This window comes from Pelobates fuscus, chromosome 4 (genome assembly GCF_036172605.1).
Source record: "Pelobates fuscus isolate aPelFus1 chromosome 4, aPelFus1.pri, whole genome shotgun sequence".
NCBI classification, from domain to species: Eukaryota; Metazoa; Chordata; class Amphibia; order Anura; family Pelobatidae; genus Pelobates; species Pelobates fuscus.
This window is the reverse complement of record NC_086320.1, coordinates 325,283,894-325,302,461: the sequence shown is the minus strand read 5'-3', so window position 1 is coordinate 325,302,461 and position 18,568 is coordinate 325,283,894. Positions and strand designations below refer to the sequence as shown.

At 38.2% G+C, this 18,568-nt stretch overlaps 1 protein-coding gene across 1 annotated transcript in view; it reads left to right on the top strand.

Annotated features, from left to right (window-relative positions):
* Nucleotides 1-17,959, top strand: part of ABCB5 (ATP binding cassette subfamily B member 5) — a 59,772-nt gene extending 41,813 nt beyond the window's left edge. The window contains 5 exon segments of the mRNA XM_063453132.1: nt 2,701-2,857; nt 10,320-10,517; nt 11,604-11,810; nt 12,914-13,060; nt 17,762-17,959. Coding sequence (XP_063309202.1) covers nt 2,701-2,857; nt 10,320-10,517; nt 11,604-11,810; nt 12,914-13,060; nt 17,762-17,959 — 907 coding nt within the window.
* Nucleotides 17,960-18,568: the final 609 nt, after the last annotated feature.

Here is an 18,568-nt window from a genome sequence, read left to right as displayed (position 1 = left end):
AGTCACCCTCCTGCACCTTAAAGGTAGGAAACAGGAGGGTGACTTAAATATAATGTATGTGTTTGTTTGTGTATGTGTCTTTGTATGCATGTCTTGTGTGTGTCTGTATGTGTGTCTTATGTATGTGTCTTGTGTGTCTGTATATATGTGTGTCTTGTCTTTGTATGTATGTCTTTTGTGTGTCTGTGTATGTATGTCTTGTGTGTGTGTATGTGTCTTTGTATGTATGTCTTGTGTGTGTGTGTCTGTCTGTATGTGTCTGTATGTATGTGTGTCTTTGTATGTGTCGTGTGTGTGTGTGTGTGTGTGTCTGTCTGTCTGTCTGTATATATGTGTATGTATGTGTGTCTTGTCTTTGTATGTATATGTTTCTTGTGTCTGTCTGTATGTGTGTATGTGTCTTTGTATGTATGTCTTGTGTGTGTGTGTGTGTGTGTGTGTCTTTGTATGTTTGTGTCTGTATGTATGTGTGCCTGTCTGTATGTATGTGTGCCTGTCTGTATGTATGTGTGCCTGTCTGTCTGTATGTATGTCTTGTGTGTCTGTATGTATGTATGTATGTGTGCCAGTCTGTTATAGTGGGATACCTAGCTCAGCCTTCCTACTGGGCATTGCTATAAGGAAGGTTAAAAAAAGGGGAAAAAAAAGGTGGGGAGGGGAATTGAGGAGGGAGAAGAGGGGAGCTGACGCACAGATGAGAAATCATATTATGCGCAAGCAGAGAAGTTGTCTGAATATCACCGAAAGAGGAGACCTTTGTTTGTTCCTTACGAAAATCGAACCAGATATCAAATATTTAGTCTTGCAGCATCAACCTCAAGGATCTCATTAATCACTAGTAAAGGTAATTTCAATTTATTTTATTGTTTTCTCATTAATCTTTATTAAGTTAAAAACATTATAAACATGCATTAATTGAAAATAAAAAGATAAATGTACGTACATTTATTTTTGTTAAAACACCCTCCTTTCGAAAAAAATATTCCGCACTTGCTCGAAAATTGGTGGGAATTGGTAAGGAAATTTTTTCAACCAAAAAGATGCATTAGTGGGCGGTAGTTAGAAAAAGGTTGACTACCACTGGTTTACATCAAGGCTGTCCAACCTGTGGCCCCCCAGATGTTGCTGAACTACAACTCCCATGATTCTTTCAATGAAACAGATAGCCAGGGAATCATGGGAGTTGTAGTTCAGCAACATCTGGGGGGCCGCAGGTTGGACAGCCCTGGTTTACACCCTCAGAAACCCTCTCTGATAATATTGTCGCTTCATCATTTAATGTAAATTAAGTTTGAAAAGAAAGGACAAATGTCACTACCACAAATTGATAAAATGTTTATATTAATTGGATTGCTCACCTAACGAAGGCAAAGCATGTAGTTCAGAAGTGCATGTTTCACCGTTCCTTAGAACCCAGCAATTAAACAAAATCATTCAAACCACAACCAGCTGACATTTACAATTGCAGGTGGAAACTCCATGACAAGGTTATATAACTGAATTATTTAACTAACAGTGAATACATGGCAGAAAAATGCAACATAAGTGTGAGAAACTGAAATAGTCAACATACCATATAAAGAAGGAGGGGGAAAAGAAAAAAGCAAGGGAGAGCCGGACATGTTTTGCGGCTAAATTGATGTTTTCCCAACAGCCAGCAGGTTAGTAGCAGTGTAAAAAAACACTAACTGTCCCTCAGAGCTCCACATGGAATTGTAAGTGTCACGTCAGTGTGGTTCAAATGCTGTTGTTTGGTTGCTAATTTAAGGTTGAAAGTAGAAACGGTTGCTTTTTTTTTCACTAGACCATCACCAGACAGATTCAGGCTCTCACCTGGAGCTTAACTTGTTCTCACAATAACTATTCAGCCTGAGCATCATGCAAGTCACAGATCCAGGTAGGGTGCAAATGTCCCTACATTGTGACTATATGTTGAGGCCTCATCATTGCACTAGAGACTCTAGCATCAAAGTATGTAGTTAGACCTACTAAAAAAGGGAAATAATAGGTTCATAAAGCTCATAATTTAGAATCAGAATGCAGTTAGTTAAAGGAGCACTATAGGGTCAGGAACACAAACATGTATTCCTGACCCTATAGGGTTAAAACCACCATCTAGCCCCCCTGGTCCCCTCATGCCTCCATAAATATAGAAAACTTACTTGTATTCAAGCCTGAAGCTGCTAGCTCTGGCTCTGTTTCCTTTAAACCTGCCCACTGCCTGCTGACATTAGCAGAAGTGGTAGCCTGATCCAATCACAATGCTTCCCCATTGGATTGGCTGAGACTGACAAAGAGGCAGACCAGGGGCAGAGCCAGCATGATTCAAACACAGCCCTGGCCAATCAGCATCTCCTCATAGAGAGGAATTGAATCAATGAATCTCTATGAGGAAAGTTCAGTGTCTGCATGCAGAGGGAGGAGACACTGAAGTTTGGATGCATTTTAGGCAGCCATGACCCAGGAAGGATCTCTAACAGCTATCTGAGGAGTGGCCAGTGAAGTTATCACTAGGCTGTAATGTAAACAATGCATTTTCTCTGTTTTCTCCCTTTAAGAATGCAGTTAAGTCCATCTAAATATTTCTTTAAAAAAATGTAAATAAAATGTCAGTCATGTAGCTTCTCTGCAATGAGGTGATGTGGGGTTGGCAATATTATGCTCATGAAAAGTTTATTATTAATATCACTTTTCTTCCAGTGTATTTTCAACACTAGCCTATGGAGCCGTTTCTGTTGGGCAGACTTTATCTTTTGCTCCTGACTATGCCAAGGCTAAATCTGCAGCTTCCTATCTCTTTGACTTGTTCGAAACAGAACCAGTTATTGACAGTTTTAGTCACCAAGGACAGAAACCAGTAAGTGATGATGATACAGTTATAACCGATACATATGCTGTCTAGAAATGTACTGTGCACTGCCATCACCTCTTTCCTGCCTAATCCCATCCGTTACACTTTCTATAAGTAGCAGATAAACTAAACAACACATCATTTATCATTTTCATCATCCCCATATACGTGTTTAAATGTGTGAAAGATTTCAGATATTTTTCTTAATACAAAAGTGTCTGAACAAATGTATAGATGTCCATTGTGATTTGATTCACAATGCATCAACTCCAAGTGAGAGCACTTCCTTTAAACGTTCCATAGAACATCAATACTGGTACAATGTATATATCTCTTTTCCATAAGGGGAAAGGTAAAGTGAGTAGACATGAAAGATTTGCAGTTAGGTGTGTGAAGGTTTGAATACTTACATAAAACTCCTATTCCTCACCATCTCTTTGTATTCCGTTTACCCCATATATGGGTCAAGTACATGCAAATGTATTCAGTAATATCCTTGCTTGATAAGAAAACTCTAGAGCAGGGGTGCCCAAAGGTAGATCCCCAGATGTTTTAAAACTACAGCTTCCATGATGCTTTGTCATTCTAAAGGCAAGCAAAGCATCATGGGAGTTGTAGCTCTACAACATCTGGGGATCTACCTTTTGGACACTCCTGCCCTAGAGTACCTGGAGAGGTGCATCTCAAATGTCCCCTTGTTAACTGGGTGAGGTTGCGAATATTAGAGCTGAGAGACTGTATGCATCCTAAAGCATCACTGGCGCAGGCCGCTGTGCACATGCCCTTTTTTAAGACGCTATAAACGTTTGCAGGCATCCCGACATGATAGAATACAAGTAATACAATACACAAGATCCAGCGCACTCACCTATCCACTAAACAGCAACTTCAATGTTGACAGAATTTATTAGTTTTTTTTTAAAACACCTAATCTAGGCAAAAATAATTGGGGTTTAGTTACATTATATGATCATACATTGCATAAGCCTGCCACAACGTCAATGTACCCCATCTTTGGCAGGTCCTACTCTAACTGCCTAATGTCTGCTCTTATGAGATTAACCCACTTACTTGGGTAAAAAATTCCATCTGGGGCCCTCTGTAGTACAAGACAAAATAGGGACCTGAGATGAGGCACCTGTGACAGGGAGGGGTGCAAAACCAAGGAGTTGGCTATATATATATATATATATAGAACGCCAAATAATAGCTGCTCACCGGTCTTGTTAAAATCCAAAAGTTTTATTCAATCATATTTAAAATCTGTGACCAACGTTTCAGTCCCCGCTCGGGACTTTCCTCAGGGTCAGACAATAAATGATAGGACAACACATAATACTTGCAATGTATGTCAATATATAGCCATAACAATAATTGAAAGTGACTCACCCAGGTGCATGGTGTCCTCGGCGTTTCCGCCGTGTGTACTTCCGGTTGTACGCATTAGGTGTCAGCCCAGCACTGCCCCTTTCTTCTACGTATCAAAAGGCCTGTAGCTCAATAGGGAGGGGGCGCGGCATATCAACCGTGGGTATGGCCTCGGCTATGCTTCCGGGTGTGCGCGAGCACTCAACCCGTGGCTCCACCCTCGATGGGACACGTGACTCGTATCGTCACGCGACGTGTGCCGTGTAGGAAACGGCAAGTGGGGCGTTGCTAAGCAACGTAATGCGGACTTTACACCGGTAGTGTATTAAACAAACTCCATGTGTGAGTTATAAGGGCGAATACATGTGGATGTGATAAATATAATATTTGATGTGACATAGGCAACTAAAGGACCAATAAATGTTTATCATATAAAGACATGTAGTGTAATTTTGTCAAACCATATGACATAATTTAATAGTGTCACTAGGGATACATACCAATACAGTGACTGGTGTATATATTATTAAAGTGTTGTAGAAGATACTACACCGAGTAATTTATTAAAGTGATGACGTGCAATAGATAAAGTGCAAAAAGTTGTGCTGAAGACCATGCAGGAATTATGGTGCAATACTGGTGTAAAGAAACAAAAATAACATAACTCTTAACGTCATAGCCATAAAGTAACATATCAATTGTATCACTAAGGTATGAATACATGTCTACAACACCCTGATAGGGGGTAATAGCTTGTATGTCTAAAATCATAAAATAATACTGGTACTGTTTAAGGGAGCTAAATAAATGAGTAATAGGGGATGTTTTCATTCAAACCCCTAGGGGCCACCGTGTCTAACTGATGTATCCAGTATGCTTCTTTCTGAAGTAGCATTTTGCCTCTATTACCACCTCTCTTAGGAGGGGGGATGTGGTCTATGCCCACGAATTTCAGGGAGGCTAAAGGATGTCCTTTGTCAAAAAAATGCTTGGCTACGGGCTTGTCACTTAGTCCATCCCTATAGGCTAGCCTAATGCTGGAACGGTGACCCCTAATGCGTTCGCATAATTGCGTCTCCGTTTTTCCCCACGTAGTAAAGCCCACATGGGCACATCAGTTTATAAATCATGTGGGTAGTTCGACAAGTGATAGTGTGCTTGATGTCATATACTCTACTAGTGTGTGGATGATTGAATTTTTTTGATGGAATCATATGTCCACATGTCACAACCAAGGCAGCGGATGCATCCTCGTATATTGCTCTTGGTTGTCTTAGAGTAACTGGCGATCGGATCCGTGTGCACCAATATGTCGCGAAGATTTCTATTGCGTTTATAGCAAATCATCGGTGGTTCTTTGAAGATCTTAGGAAGCTGATCGTCAGTAGCCACCATATTCCAATTTTCTTTAATCATTGTTGAAATCTGATGTGAAGAGTTATGGAACGTCATGGGGAACACCATCCTCTGTATCGGTTGTGCTTTGTCTTGATTCGTACCTGTTTTAGCCATATTAAGAGCGTCCTGGAGAACCCGACTTTCATAGCCTCTGTTTGCGAACTTCTGAGTCATGGTGTCCAACTGTACTGCCATCCTATTCGGGTTTGAATTGTTACGGATCACCCGTTGGAATTGTGCCTTAGGTATCGATCTTTTAAGTGCAATAGGGTGAGCACTGTGGGCATGCAGGAGGGTATTTCGATCGGTGGGCTTTGAGTATAAGGAATACTCAATATCATTCTGCCCCCAGGTTAACTCCAAATCAAGGTATTGTGCCTTATCCGCACTTATGTTAGCTGTAAACCTGATAGGTGATGGTAGGTGGTTCAATACGAGTACCATTTGTTGTGCCTCCACTTGTGTCCCCCTCCAGATTATTAGCAGATCGTCGATATAGCGGTAGTATCCTATGATGGAGTCCCCATATGGCAATAGGATGTGTTCCATTTCGTATACATACATGTATGCATTTGCATACATTGGGGCTACCGATGACCCCATAGATGTTCCCGCCACCTGGAGGTACCATTGTTCCTCAAATCTGAAATGGTTGTTATGGAGGATAAGGGATAATAACTCCAAAACGAACTCTATAGGTGGACCATTGTAGACTGGAGAGTTGCATAGGACCTGTCGCATGGCCTCTATTCCTTCTGTATGGGGTATGACCGTGTAGAGGCTGGACACGTCCATAGTAATAAATACCGGTGCGGTATGGTGTAGTTCCAGGCCCTTAATTCTGTCCAAGAGTGTCTGTGTGTCTTTGACACAGGTAGTCAATGCCTCTACTGGTTTTTTGACAACATGGTCAAGCCATTGTGCAATGGGTTCTAATATTCCATCAATGGCTGACACTATAGGGCGTCCAGGCGGTCTGTTGGCGTTCTTATGTATCTTAGGGATGCTGTAAATCACCGGGGTACGAGGGTGAGCTTTGTTCAAAAATCTATACAGTTCTAATCCTATGTAGCCTGCTCTTAAGGCCATATCCAGGACATCCATGATTTTCCTCTGGATATCTGAGGTAGGATCCCCAGGGAGTGGGCGGTACGTATTTTCATCCTGGAGCTGCTGTCTAAGATCTGCTGCATAATCAGTGTAGTCCATGAGGACTATACCTCCTCCCTTGTCCGCTGGGCGAACGACAATGGTGTGATCTTTAGCCAGATTAGCCAACGACTTTCTTTCCGGTTTCGTGATGTTGTATTGTACTGTAGGGTGTTTCATAGCGACATTTTGTGTCATCTTGGCTGTTGTCATAAGGAATGTCTTAATGGAGTGTTTGTTACTTGGTGGATCAAATGTTGATTTCAACCTAAATTTATCAATGTCCATATCATTGGACCTGGTGGTATCTTTGGCAGCGTGGTGAAAATGATCCTTGAGTCTCATGTGCCTTCCAAATTGGAAGAGTTCGGTGCTCCATTGAAATGGGCTGAGTTTGCTTGTAGGAACGAATGAAAGTCCTTTACTGAGGATGGTAGTTTCTGAGTCGCTTAGGTGTCTATGTGAGAGATTAAAGATGGGCGTTATCTCCTGAGAGGTGGTTTGCCCCTGGGTGCTATTTTGGCCCTTGCCCCCTCTCCTAATTCTGTGCCTTCTTCGCTTCGAATGCGGCTCCTGGTTACCGCGCCCATCTCGGCTGCATCTAAAAAAGGTGCCGTATGTGCTGGGATGTCGTTGTCTGACGCCGATTCTCCCGATGTGATGTCTATAGTGGGTATATTTGGGCGTATGACCCTTTTTCGGTCATACCCCATACAGAAGGAATAGAGGCCATGCGACAGGTCCTATGCAACTCTCCAGTCTACAATGGTCCACCTATAGAGTTCGTTTTGGAGTTATTATCCCTTATCCTCCATAACAACCATTTCAGATTTGAGGAACAATGGTACCTCCAGGTGGCGGGAACATCTATGGGGTCATCGGTAGCCCCAATGTATGCAAATGCATACATGTATGTATACGAAATGGAACACATCCTATTGCCATATGGGGACTCCATCATAGGATACTACCGCTATATCGACGATCTGCTAATAATCTGGAGGGGGACACAAGTGGAGGCACAACAAATGGTACTCGTATTGAACCACCTACCATCACCTATCAGGTTTACAGCTAACATAAGTGCGGATAAGGCACAATACCTTGATTTGGAGTTAACCTGGGGGCAGAATGATATTGAGTATTCCTTATACTCAAAGCCCACCGATCGAAATACCCTCCTGCATGCCCACAGTGCTCACCCTATTGCACTTAAAAGATCGATACCGAAGGCACAATTCCAACGGGTGATCCGTAACAATTCAAACCCGAATAGGATGGCAGTACAGTTGGACACCATGACTCAGAAGTTCGCAAACAGAGGCTATGAAAGCCGGGTTCTCCAGGACGCTCTTAATATGGCTAAAACAGGTACGAATCAAGACAAAGCACAACCGATACAGAGGATGGTGTTCCCCATGACGTTCCATAACTCTTCACATCAGATTTCAACAATGATTAAAGAAAATTGGAAGATGGTGGCTACTGACGATCAGCTTCCTAAGATCTTCAAAGAACCACCGATGATTTGCTATAAACGCAATAGAAATCTTTGCGACATATTGGTGCACACGGATCCGATCGCCAGTTACTCTAAGACAACCAAGAGCAATATACGAGGATGCATCCGCTGCCTTGGTTGTGACATGTGGACATATGATTCCATCAAAAAAATTCAATCATCCACACACTAATAGAGTATATGACATCAAGCACACTATCACTTGTCGAACTACCCACGTGATTTATAAACTGATGTGCCCATGTGGGCTTTACTACGTGGGGAAAAACGGAGACGCAATTATGCGAACGCATTAGGGGTCACCGTTCCAGCATTAGGCTAGCCTATAGGGATGGACTAAGTGACAAGCCCGTAGCCAAGCATTTTTTTGACAAAGGACATCCTTTAACCTCCCTGAAATTCGTGGGCATAGACCACATCCCCCCTCCTAAGAGAGGTGGTAATAGAGGCAAAATGCTACTTCAGAAAGAAGCATCCTGGATACATCAGTTAGACACGGTGGCCCCTAGGGGTTTAAAAGAAAACATCCCCTATTACTCATTTATTTAGCTCCCTTAAACAGTACCAGTATTATTTTATGATTTTAGACATACAAGCTATTACCCCCTATCAGGGTGTTGTAGACATGTATTCATACCTTAGTGATACAATTGATATGTTACTTTATGGCTATGACGTTAAGAGTTATGTTATTTTTGTTTCTTTACACCAGTATTGCACCATAATTCCTGCATGGTCTTCAGCACAACTTTTTGCACTTTATCTATTGCACGTCATCACTTTAATAAATTACTCGGTGTAGTATCTTCTACAGCACTTTAATAATATATACACCAGTCACTGTATTGGTATGTATCCCTAGTGACACTATTAAATTATGTCATATGGTTTGACAAAATTACACTACATGTCTTTATATGATAAACATTTATTGGTCCTTTAGTTGCCTATGTCACATCAAATATTATATTTATCACATCCACATGTATTCGCCCTTATAACTCACACATGGAGTTTGTTTAATACACTACCGGTGTAAAGTCCGCATTACGTTGCTTAGCAACGCCCCACTTGCCGTTTCCTACACGGCACACGTCACGTGACGATACGAGTCACGTGTCCCATCGAGGGTGGAGCCACGGGTTGAGTGCTCGCGCACACCCGGAAGCATAGCCGAGGCCATACGCACGGTTGATATGCCGCGCCCCCTCCCTATTGAGCTACAGGCCTTTTGATACGTAGAAGAAAGGGGCAGTGCTGGGCTGACACCTAATGCGTACAACCGGAAGTACACACGGCGGAAACGCCGAGGACACCATGCACCTGGGTGAGTCACTTTCAATTATTGTTATGGCTATATATTGACATACATTGCAAGTATTATGTGTTGTCCTATCATTTATTGTCTGACCCTGAGGAAAGTCCCGAGCGGGGACTGAAACGTTGGTCACAGATTTTAAATATGATTGAATAAAACTTTTGGATTTTAACAAGACCGTTGAGCAGCTATTATTTGGCGTTCTATGTATCTTTGGAGTCCAGGCTTTGGCACCCGGCACATAAGGAACATTAAAGCGTGAGTGCATGGGATTTTTTCTATTTTTATATATATATATATATATATATATATATATATATATATATATATATATATAACCAGGAGGCTGGCTGCACTCACCTGAACATGCATAAATGGGGTGCTGCTGGGGGCCAAATAATACAATACACAAGATCCAGCGCACTTACTTATCCACTAAACTGCAACTTCAATGTTGACAGATTTTATACGTTTTTTTAAAAACACCTAATCTAGGCAAAAATAATGGGGGTTTAGTTACATTATATGATCATACATTGTATAAGCCTGCCACAATGTCAATGTACCCCATCTTTGGCATATGTTTCAAAGGTGTACACTTAGCGTTTTTCCTATCACTCACTTTGTATGTTCTGATTCTCTGTTTTGTTCTGTTATAAGATATAAAATACAAGAAATTCATCAAATAGCTAATTCTGACTCATTTTTACAAGGATAAATTCCATGGACTTTTAGAATTCCGTAAAGTTTCATTCAACTATCCATCGCGTCCGGATGTACGTGTCCTCAAAGACCAATCTGTAAAAATACAGAGCGGACAAACGGTGGCATTTGTTGGTAGCAGTGGATGTGGCAAAAGTACGTCTATTCAGCTTCTACAAAGGTTCTATGACCCACTAGAAGGAGAAGTGGTAAGACCACCCAGATTAGTTTTAATTGTTAAATGAAAATTAATGCACACCTTGTTTAACCCCTTCTCTATCAAAATATGTAAACATTTACATAAATGTGGGTCCCATTCTGTCCATTTGCAGTTCTGCTAAGGGACTTAAAGGACAACTGTCATCAAATTTTAACTGTTTTGTTTTTTTCCCCATCTTTATCAGTGAGATTACCTGAAATTCTAATTATGGGTGCAATATAATATTTTTATTTTTTTTTTTAAAAGCTTTTTTTTTATTTTTTAATGATTTAATATTTTTGTTAACCTTTTAAAATGATTTAATAGTTTGAAAATTATTTTAATATATGTTTTTGTACATGATATATTTTTTATATTTTATTATTTTAAAAAATAATAATTTTTAAAAGTTTATCCAAAAATAGTAAATCAATTAAAAAGATTATCCAAAAATATGAAATTTAACCCATATTTAGAATCTCGGGTGATCTCACTAATGCACAAGAGATATCTTCTTCAAAGAAAATTGAAATACCAAAACCAGAAATAACTGTACTTAGAAATAACTCTTCGTAAATATAATGAAATTAAAGAAGACTATTCATTGAGGTCATGGGGAAATAAAAGGACACTCTAAACACCAAAACAACTTTCGCTTAATGAAGTAGTTTTGGTCTACAGATCATACCCGGGCAGGCTTACTGCTCAATTCTCTGCCATTTAGTAGTTAAATTACTTTGTTTATGCAGCTCTAGTCACACCTTCGTGGCTTTGTCTTACACACTTCCTTACACAGTGAGGACCCAGGTGAGAGAACAAACTGTGGCAAAAGTGGCATGTAGTGGTTATGATACTTGGAGTTAACCCTCAATGCACAGATTCTAATACAGTATTCATTAAATAGTCCTAGCTTGACATTACTCCAAAGACAATATTTGTTTGACTATTGTATCAAATGTACACAACATGGCAACCACACAACACTAGCCTCTGCATGGACAGGAAAATCACTCTACAATTAATAGTTTGATGTATATTTTGAAATCCTAATTTTGTCATTAATGTCTAAAAAAAATAGTAAACTTTTCTTTCCCAGCTGTTTGATAATATCGATGCTAAATGTTTGAATGTGCAATGGCTCCGTTCACAACTGGGAATCGTGTCCCAAGAGCCAGTGCTGTTTAATTGCAGCATTGCCGAAAACATTGCTTATGGAGACAACACCCGCACTGTATCAATGGAAGAAATACAGAGAGCGGCAAAAGCCGCCAATATCCATTCCTTCATAGAAGGACTCCCTGAGGTGATCCTAATACTTTTTTCAATATATGTTTACACTTTGTAATGTTCTGGGTAAAATGGTAATGCTTATTGTGCTTCTTTGTGTATTATACTTGTTTGGCCAAGTACCATTGGTGGTTAATATTTTAGATATGGAAGTTGCACTGGTTTTCATCATATAGCCATGAAATGATTATAGGTAGACTGCAGATTAGACTTCACCCGGGGTAAAAAAAATTAGTTTTATTGGTATAATCTTCATCCACGCAATGGTTCGGCTTGCCTGAATATCATCCATGCAAAGAAAATATTCAAAAGAACCAGAAGATTGGAGAAATTAGGTGCCTATTAATGTGCTACAATGCAAAAAAAAAAAAAAGTCTGCAACAATAATGCCTAGCCTATTAGTCTAATGGCTACACAAGTTGTCAAACTTAATAATTATATATCTGGATTAAAACAATTCCGTATAATGATGACTGAAAAAAAGTCAGTGGGCAATTGATCCATTAAAGCAGCCGTTTTTCCCCTTAAATTAAGTAGCAGAACTTTCTCTCTTGGACAGGAAAGTAAAACATTTTTTTTTTTATATATTGTGATTCTTTAGTAGTATATACAAGTTTACATTTGCCTATTTTAAGAGACTGTATGCACTATAACTATTTCATGCCATTGAATTATTGATAGTGCCTCGAGTCCCCTGGCACTGTCCCTCCATTTACTGTTAAATCATGAGCAGTTTTACACTGAATAAGGGTCCCTGGCTTCCCACAGCCCCATTGTCACTGGTGATGTGGCTAACACAAAAATTGCCCGTTGTTGCTCATGCCAATGTTGAAAGCGATCAGCTGACACTTTCAACCAATCACAACTATCCATTGTTGCTCATGCCAATGCTTTCTCATTAGCGTCAGCCCTACAGAGGGGATAGGCTGCTGGGGACTTTTGTTTCGCATTAAAACATCAATTTGAAACTGAATTGAAGGATGGCTGCAGCTGATTCTAGACATTATAAGCACTTTGATGGATGAATCGGTTACAGTGCCTCCAGTGTCATTTTTTAAGGGGAGTTCTTGATTTTAATAAGTTGCCTTTATTATGATTTGTATTTATTTTTATAACTAGAAATATGACACAATGGCTGGAGGAAAAGGAACGCAGCTCTCAGGAGGCCAGAAGCAAAGAATAGCAATAGCCAGAGCGCTTATTCGTTCACCCAAAGTTCTACTTCTAGACGAAGCCACTTCTGCATTGGACAATGAAAGTGAAAAAGTGAGAATAATTGATACAATCCAAAGGTTTTTTTGTTGTTGGTTTTTTTTAACTAAACTCTAAAGTGTAAAGAATTAAAAATAAAAATGTAAAACTTAGTAAAATCGCCAAACTGTAACTATAGGTGAGTTTGAGACTTTTTCCAGCATTTTTCCAAAATCGTGCCATTTGGATTTCAACTTGCTACAATACGGAGTTTATGAATAATCTGAACTAACTTATGTTACAGAGTTTTGAGGTTATTGACAAATAATTGTTATTTTTATCGGTAGAAGGGTGAGATTGTATATATTGATAAAGATTATAGAAACCATGATTTCTATACAGAATTGAAATGCATAGGATGTAGAAGTACAAAACATAATTAGACTTAAAACCAACTACTGTGACAAGTGAATTGTGAATTGTTACTATAATTATTATTATTAATATTATTATTTTTATAGTGTCTGCATATTCCATAGTGTTTTACATTTTGGCATATAAAAAAACCCCAAATAATTGGCAAACATTGGCCTTGATTTAATATTGTTGGATAAGCTTTTAAAATTATTTGATATTTTTGGATAAACTTTTAAAATTATTGTTTCAAAGTATCAGAAAAAAATATATATTAAAAAATCAGTATATATAAAGAAAAAAATCGAAATATCAAACATTTAAAGTATTTTATATAATATGAAATCATTTTAAAACGTTATCCAAAAATAATAAGTAATTTAAAAATGTAATCCAACAATATTAAATCAGGTCCATATTAAGGGGAGCAGAAATAAAATGTTGAAAGGAACTGATTAAAAGAACAACAACATTCACAGGGGAAACAATACTGCAAAACATACTGTACCATATCTTTCCGTACTACGGGGCAGCATTTTTCATGCAGTTTAAGAAGCAAACTGTGTTTTTTTTGGGACTTAAAGGAACACTATAGTCACCTGAACAACTTTAGCTTAATCATGCAGTTTTGGTGTATAGAACATGCCCCTGCAGCCTCACTGCTCAATCCTCTGCCATTTAGGAGTTAAATCCCTTTGTTTATGAACCCTAGTCACACCTCCCTGCATGAGACTTGCACAGCCTTCCATAAACACTTCCTGTAAAGAGAGCCCTATTTAGGCTTTCTTTATTGCAAGTTCTGTTTAATTAAGATTTTCTTATCCCCTGCTATGTTAATAGCTTGCTAGACCCTGCAAGAGCCTCCTGAAAAGTTCAATTTAGAGATTGAGATGCAATTATTTAAGGTAAATTACATCTGTTTGAAAGTGAAACCAGTTTTTTTTTTTTATGCAGGCTCTGTCAATCATAGCCAGGGGAGGTGTGGCTAGGGCTGCATAAACAGAAACAAAGTGATTTAACTCCTAAATGACAGTGAATTGAGCAGTGATATTGCAGGGGAATGATCTATACACTAAAACTGCTCTATTTAGCTAAAGTAATTTAGGTGACTATAGTGTTCCTTTAAGGAAGGAATGTATGAAATTGGGTTCCAAAGATTGTCTATGCTCATGTGGATTTGGCGGGGAGATGATGCATCAGAAAATAAAAGAACGGGCAATAGGAGGGGCAAGACATACGGCATGAGAGGAAGATAGTGTGTCCTTGAAGAAGTCCACACAAGTGGATGAAATGCGTAGGACTCGTCACTTTGTTTTATTTCACCACATTTGTGGTATTTATTATGCTTGCCTTGTCTTAATAGCAAACAGTCTCTTAATACATCTTGTGGATTAACGTTGTACATTGCGAGTTACAATTGGGAAGGGGGAGACTGTAGCTGCCTAAGAGATCTGTGGCATGCATTTTTACCTTGTGTGCAAGTTTAATAAACCTTTAACCCCTTGAGGACGCAGGACGGTTCAGGACCGTCATCGGCATTTTTCCCTTGCCGACCGACGACGGTCCTGAACCGTCCTAAATTTAAAATGTACTTACCCGATCGCCGTCGTTCCCCCGGCGGCGATCGGCGGTGCTCCCGGTGTGGGGAGACTGCCTGCAGCCCAGACAGTCTCCCCATGGCGGTTTAGGACCCAACAGGGCGACCACATGGTCACAATAGGTGTCCTAGTCTCTGCCTGCAGGGGGACTGTCTGTGCTGACAGGCAGTCTACCTGCATGTGTAAAATCATAAAAAAAAATTAAGTTATAGTTAATAAAAAAAAATATATATATTATTATATATGTGTATATATATGATATATAGACATATATTATACCTATATAATATATGTCTATATATCATATATATAATGTCATGCTAAGTGTATTTTTATATTAATATGTACATATATTAATATAAAAATACACTTATAATTAATTTACACACGTATATATATAATAACTATATATATTGTATATATATATTATTATAAAATACGAATAATAAATAATTTAAATTAAATTAAAAAAATTCAAAATAATAATAAAAAATTTAAAAAAAATGATATATCTATACGAAATTTTATTCTAACTGTATTTTGATATTAATATATATATATTTATATCAAAATACACATGAAATTGTATATATATCTATGTATATATAAATAAATAAAAAGAATGCAAACTATTCATATGTCGATATACAAAATTACATAAATAATTATATAAATATACACGTAGACTTCAAATATATAAATATGCATATATATTTAAATTCTACGTGCGTATTTATGTAATATTTTTACATAATTAAGTTATTTTATTGATTGCAATTTAAGGGACCTGCCTGCCAACCCAGGCCGAAAGTCCAGAGAATTTAATTTGCTATCACTGTATTTTACCCTGTAACGTTCTACGACACCCTAAAACCTGTACATGGGGGGTACTGTTTTACTCGGGAGACTTCGCTGAACACAAATATTAGTGATTCAAAACAGTAAAACATATCACAGCGATGATATTGTCAGTGAAAGTGACTTTTTTTTGCATTTTTCACACACAAACAGCACTTTTACTGATGATATAATTGTTGTGAAACATTTTCCAGTTTTGAAACACTAATATTTGTGTTCAGCAAAGTCTCCTGAGTAGAACAGGACCCCCCATGTACAGGTTTTATAGCGTTTTTGAAAGTTACAGGGTCAAATATAAGGGTCAAATATTTTTACATTGAAAATGGCCAGGTTGGTTACGTTGCCTTTGAGAGCGTATGGTAGCCCAGGAATGAGAATTACCCCCATGATGGCATACCATTTGCAAAAGAAGACAACCCAAGGTATTGCAAATGGGGTATGTCCAGTCTTTTTTAGTAACCACTTAGTCACAAACACTGGCCAAAATTAGCGTTCAATTTAGTTTTTTACTTTTTTCACACACAAACAAATATGAACGCTAACTTTGGCCAGTGTTTGCGACTAAGTGGCTACTAAAAAAGTCTGGACATACCCCATATTGAATACCCTGGGTTGTCTACTTTTAAAAAAATATGTACATGTGGGGTGTTATTTAGCAATTTATGACAGATAATAGTGTTACAATGTCACTATTGATACATTTTAAAAATGTATGTTTTGAAACCGCAATATCCTACTTGTACTTATAGCCCTATAACATGCAAAAAAAAAGCAAAAAGCATGTAAACACTGGGTATTTTTGAACTCAGGACAACATTTGTAATCTATTTAGCAGTTTTTTTCATTCGCTTTTGTAGATGAGTAAAAGATTTTTCACATAAAATTCAAAAACGTGTATTTTTTTCAATTTTTCATCATATTTTTTCATTTTTTTTAAATTAAATTACATGAGATTATATAAATAATGGTATGTAAAGAAAGCCCATTTTGTCCTGAAAAAAACAATATATAATTTGTATAGGAACAGTAAATGAGAGAGCGGAAAATTACAGCTAAACACAAACACCACAAAAGTGTCAAAAAGATGCCTGGTCGCAAATGTACAACATCGCAAAAAAAGTCCAGTCCTTAAGGGGTTAAAGGTATACTTACAATTTTACACTGTTGAACTATAAACATTCTGATGAATGCTGCCGCATTGTAAATAAAGAGATGGGGATATGTGCTATGTTGTTTCCCCTGTGTATTGTTGTAGCCGTTTTAAGGATTTGAAGTAATCCTGGGGAGTGAACTTATTCTGGAAGAGTTTTTATATTTACATTTTTTCACTTTGGGTGTTAATCATTTTTTTTCACTTTAGTTTTTTTTTTCTTTCTTTAATACATTTTCTAATGACACTGATTAAAAGAAACTTAGGAATATGGGTAGAATTTTGGTAAAAAGAAAACAAAATCAACCCAGCCTACCTAAATGTAACTTCATTTTCACTTTGTAGCTAATGTGTGGGCTTGTGGAGTGCCCCCTTTTAAATTACTACTAAGGAAAAAGGCAGGATTATAAATGAAGGTGTTTTCGAAATACCAATGACATTCATCTAGGTTTTCGGGATTTAGTTAGGCTTGCTTAGCTGCAGATATTTAGCACAAATGATGTGCAGCTGTGTCTTGTAAATTAAGTACGGTTTGCGCCAGTCCCATCTATAAATGTATTCAATGCCTCATAGAAACCAATGTTATTTTAACCCCCTAAAAACACAACTTCAGAAAGAAAAGGGAATCATGACAGAATATTTCCGTCATGTGTCCTTAAGGGGTTAAATAGATATGGTAAAAAATACCTAATAAAAAGTTAATTCCTATTACAACAATTGTGTCTATATCTTAAATATTATTCTTTATCACTTCAGATTGTACAACAAGCCCTTGACCAAGCAAGAGAAGGAAGAACCTGTATCATGATCGCACACAGGCTATCGACTGTGCAGAATGCAGATACCATTGTTGTGATGAAGAATGGGAAGATAATAGAATACGGGAATCATCAGCAGCTATTAGCGAATCGTGGAGAATATTACTATTTAGTAAATGCACAAACAATAACCTAAGAAAAAAGTTCTACTCAAAATTCATTGGGCAGACTAGATGGGCCGAATGGTTCTTATCTGCCGTCACATTCTATGAAAGTGGCCTTGGTAAAAGCAATCAATAGCAACTGAAACAAATGCCCTCACAATTGTTTGGATAATCTATGCACCAAAACTCCTGGCACCTCATGTCTGGCCTTCTGAAGTTGCTACTTCAAATGACAGTCTCAGTCAATGACCCCTGGCACTATTTTTTGACAAATCCAAAAATTATAAATTAGTAAGTCAAATTAATTACAAACATGCCTAATTGTCACTTAAACAGAGGTGTTTTCATGATAGAAATGTTCTCAGTCTAAAGGTGGACCTTTCCCTAACTTATTTAATAAAAGGGAATTAGGGGAACATCGGAACATGCATTTCTCAGCAATGATGCTGCCATAGAGACCAAATTTACACTAAATACAGATTAAGAAACAGTGCACACACAAAAATACAGTTTCAAATATTACAAGGCTACTTAACCCCTTAAGGACCAAACTTCTGGAATAAAAGGGAATCATGACATGTCACACGTCATGTGTCCTTAAGGGGTTAAAGTTGCCTCTCAGCAAACAAATATAAGGATTC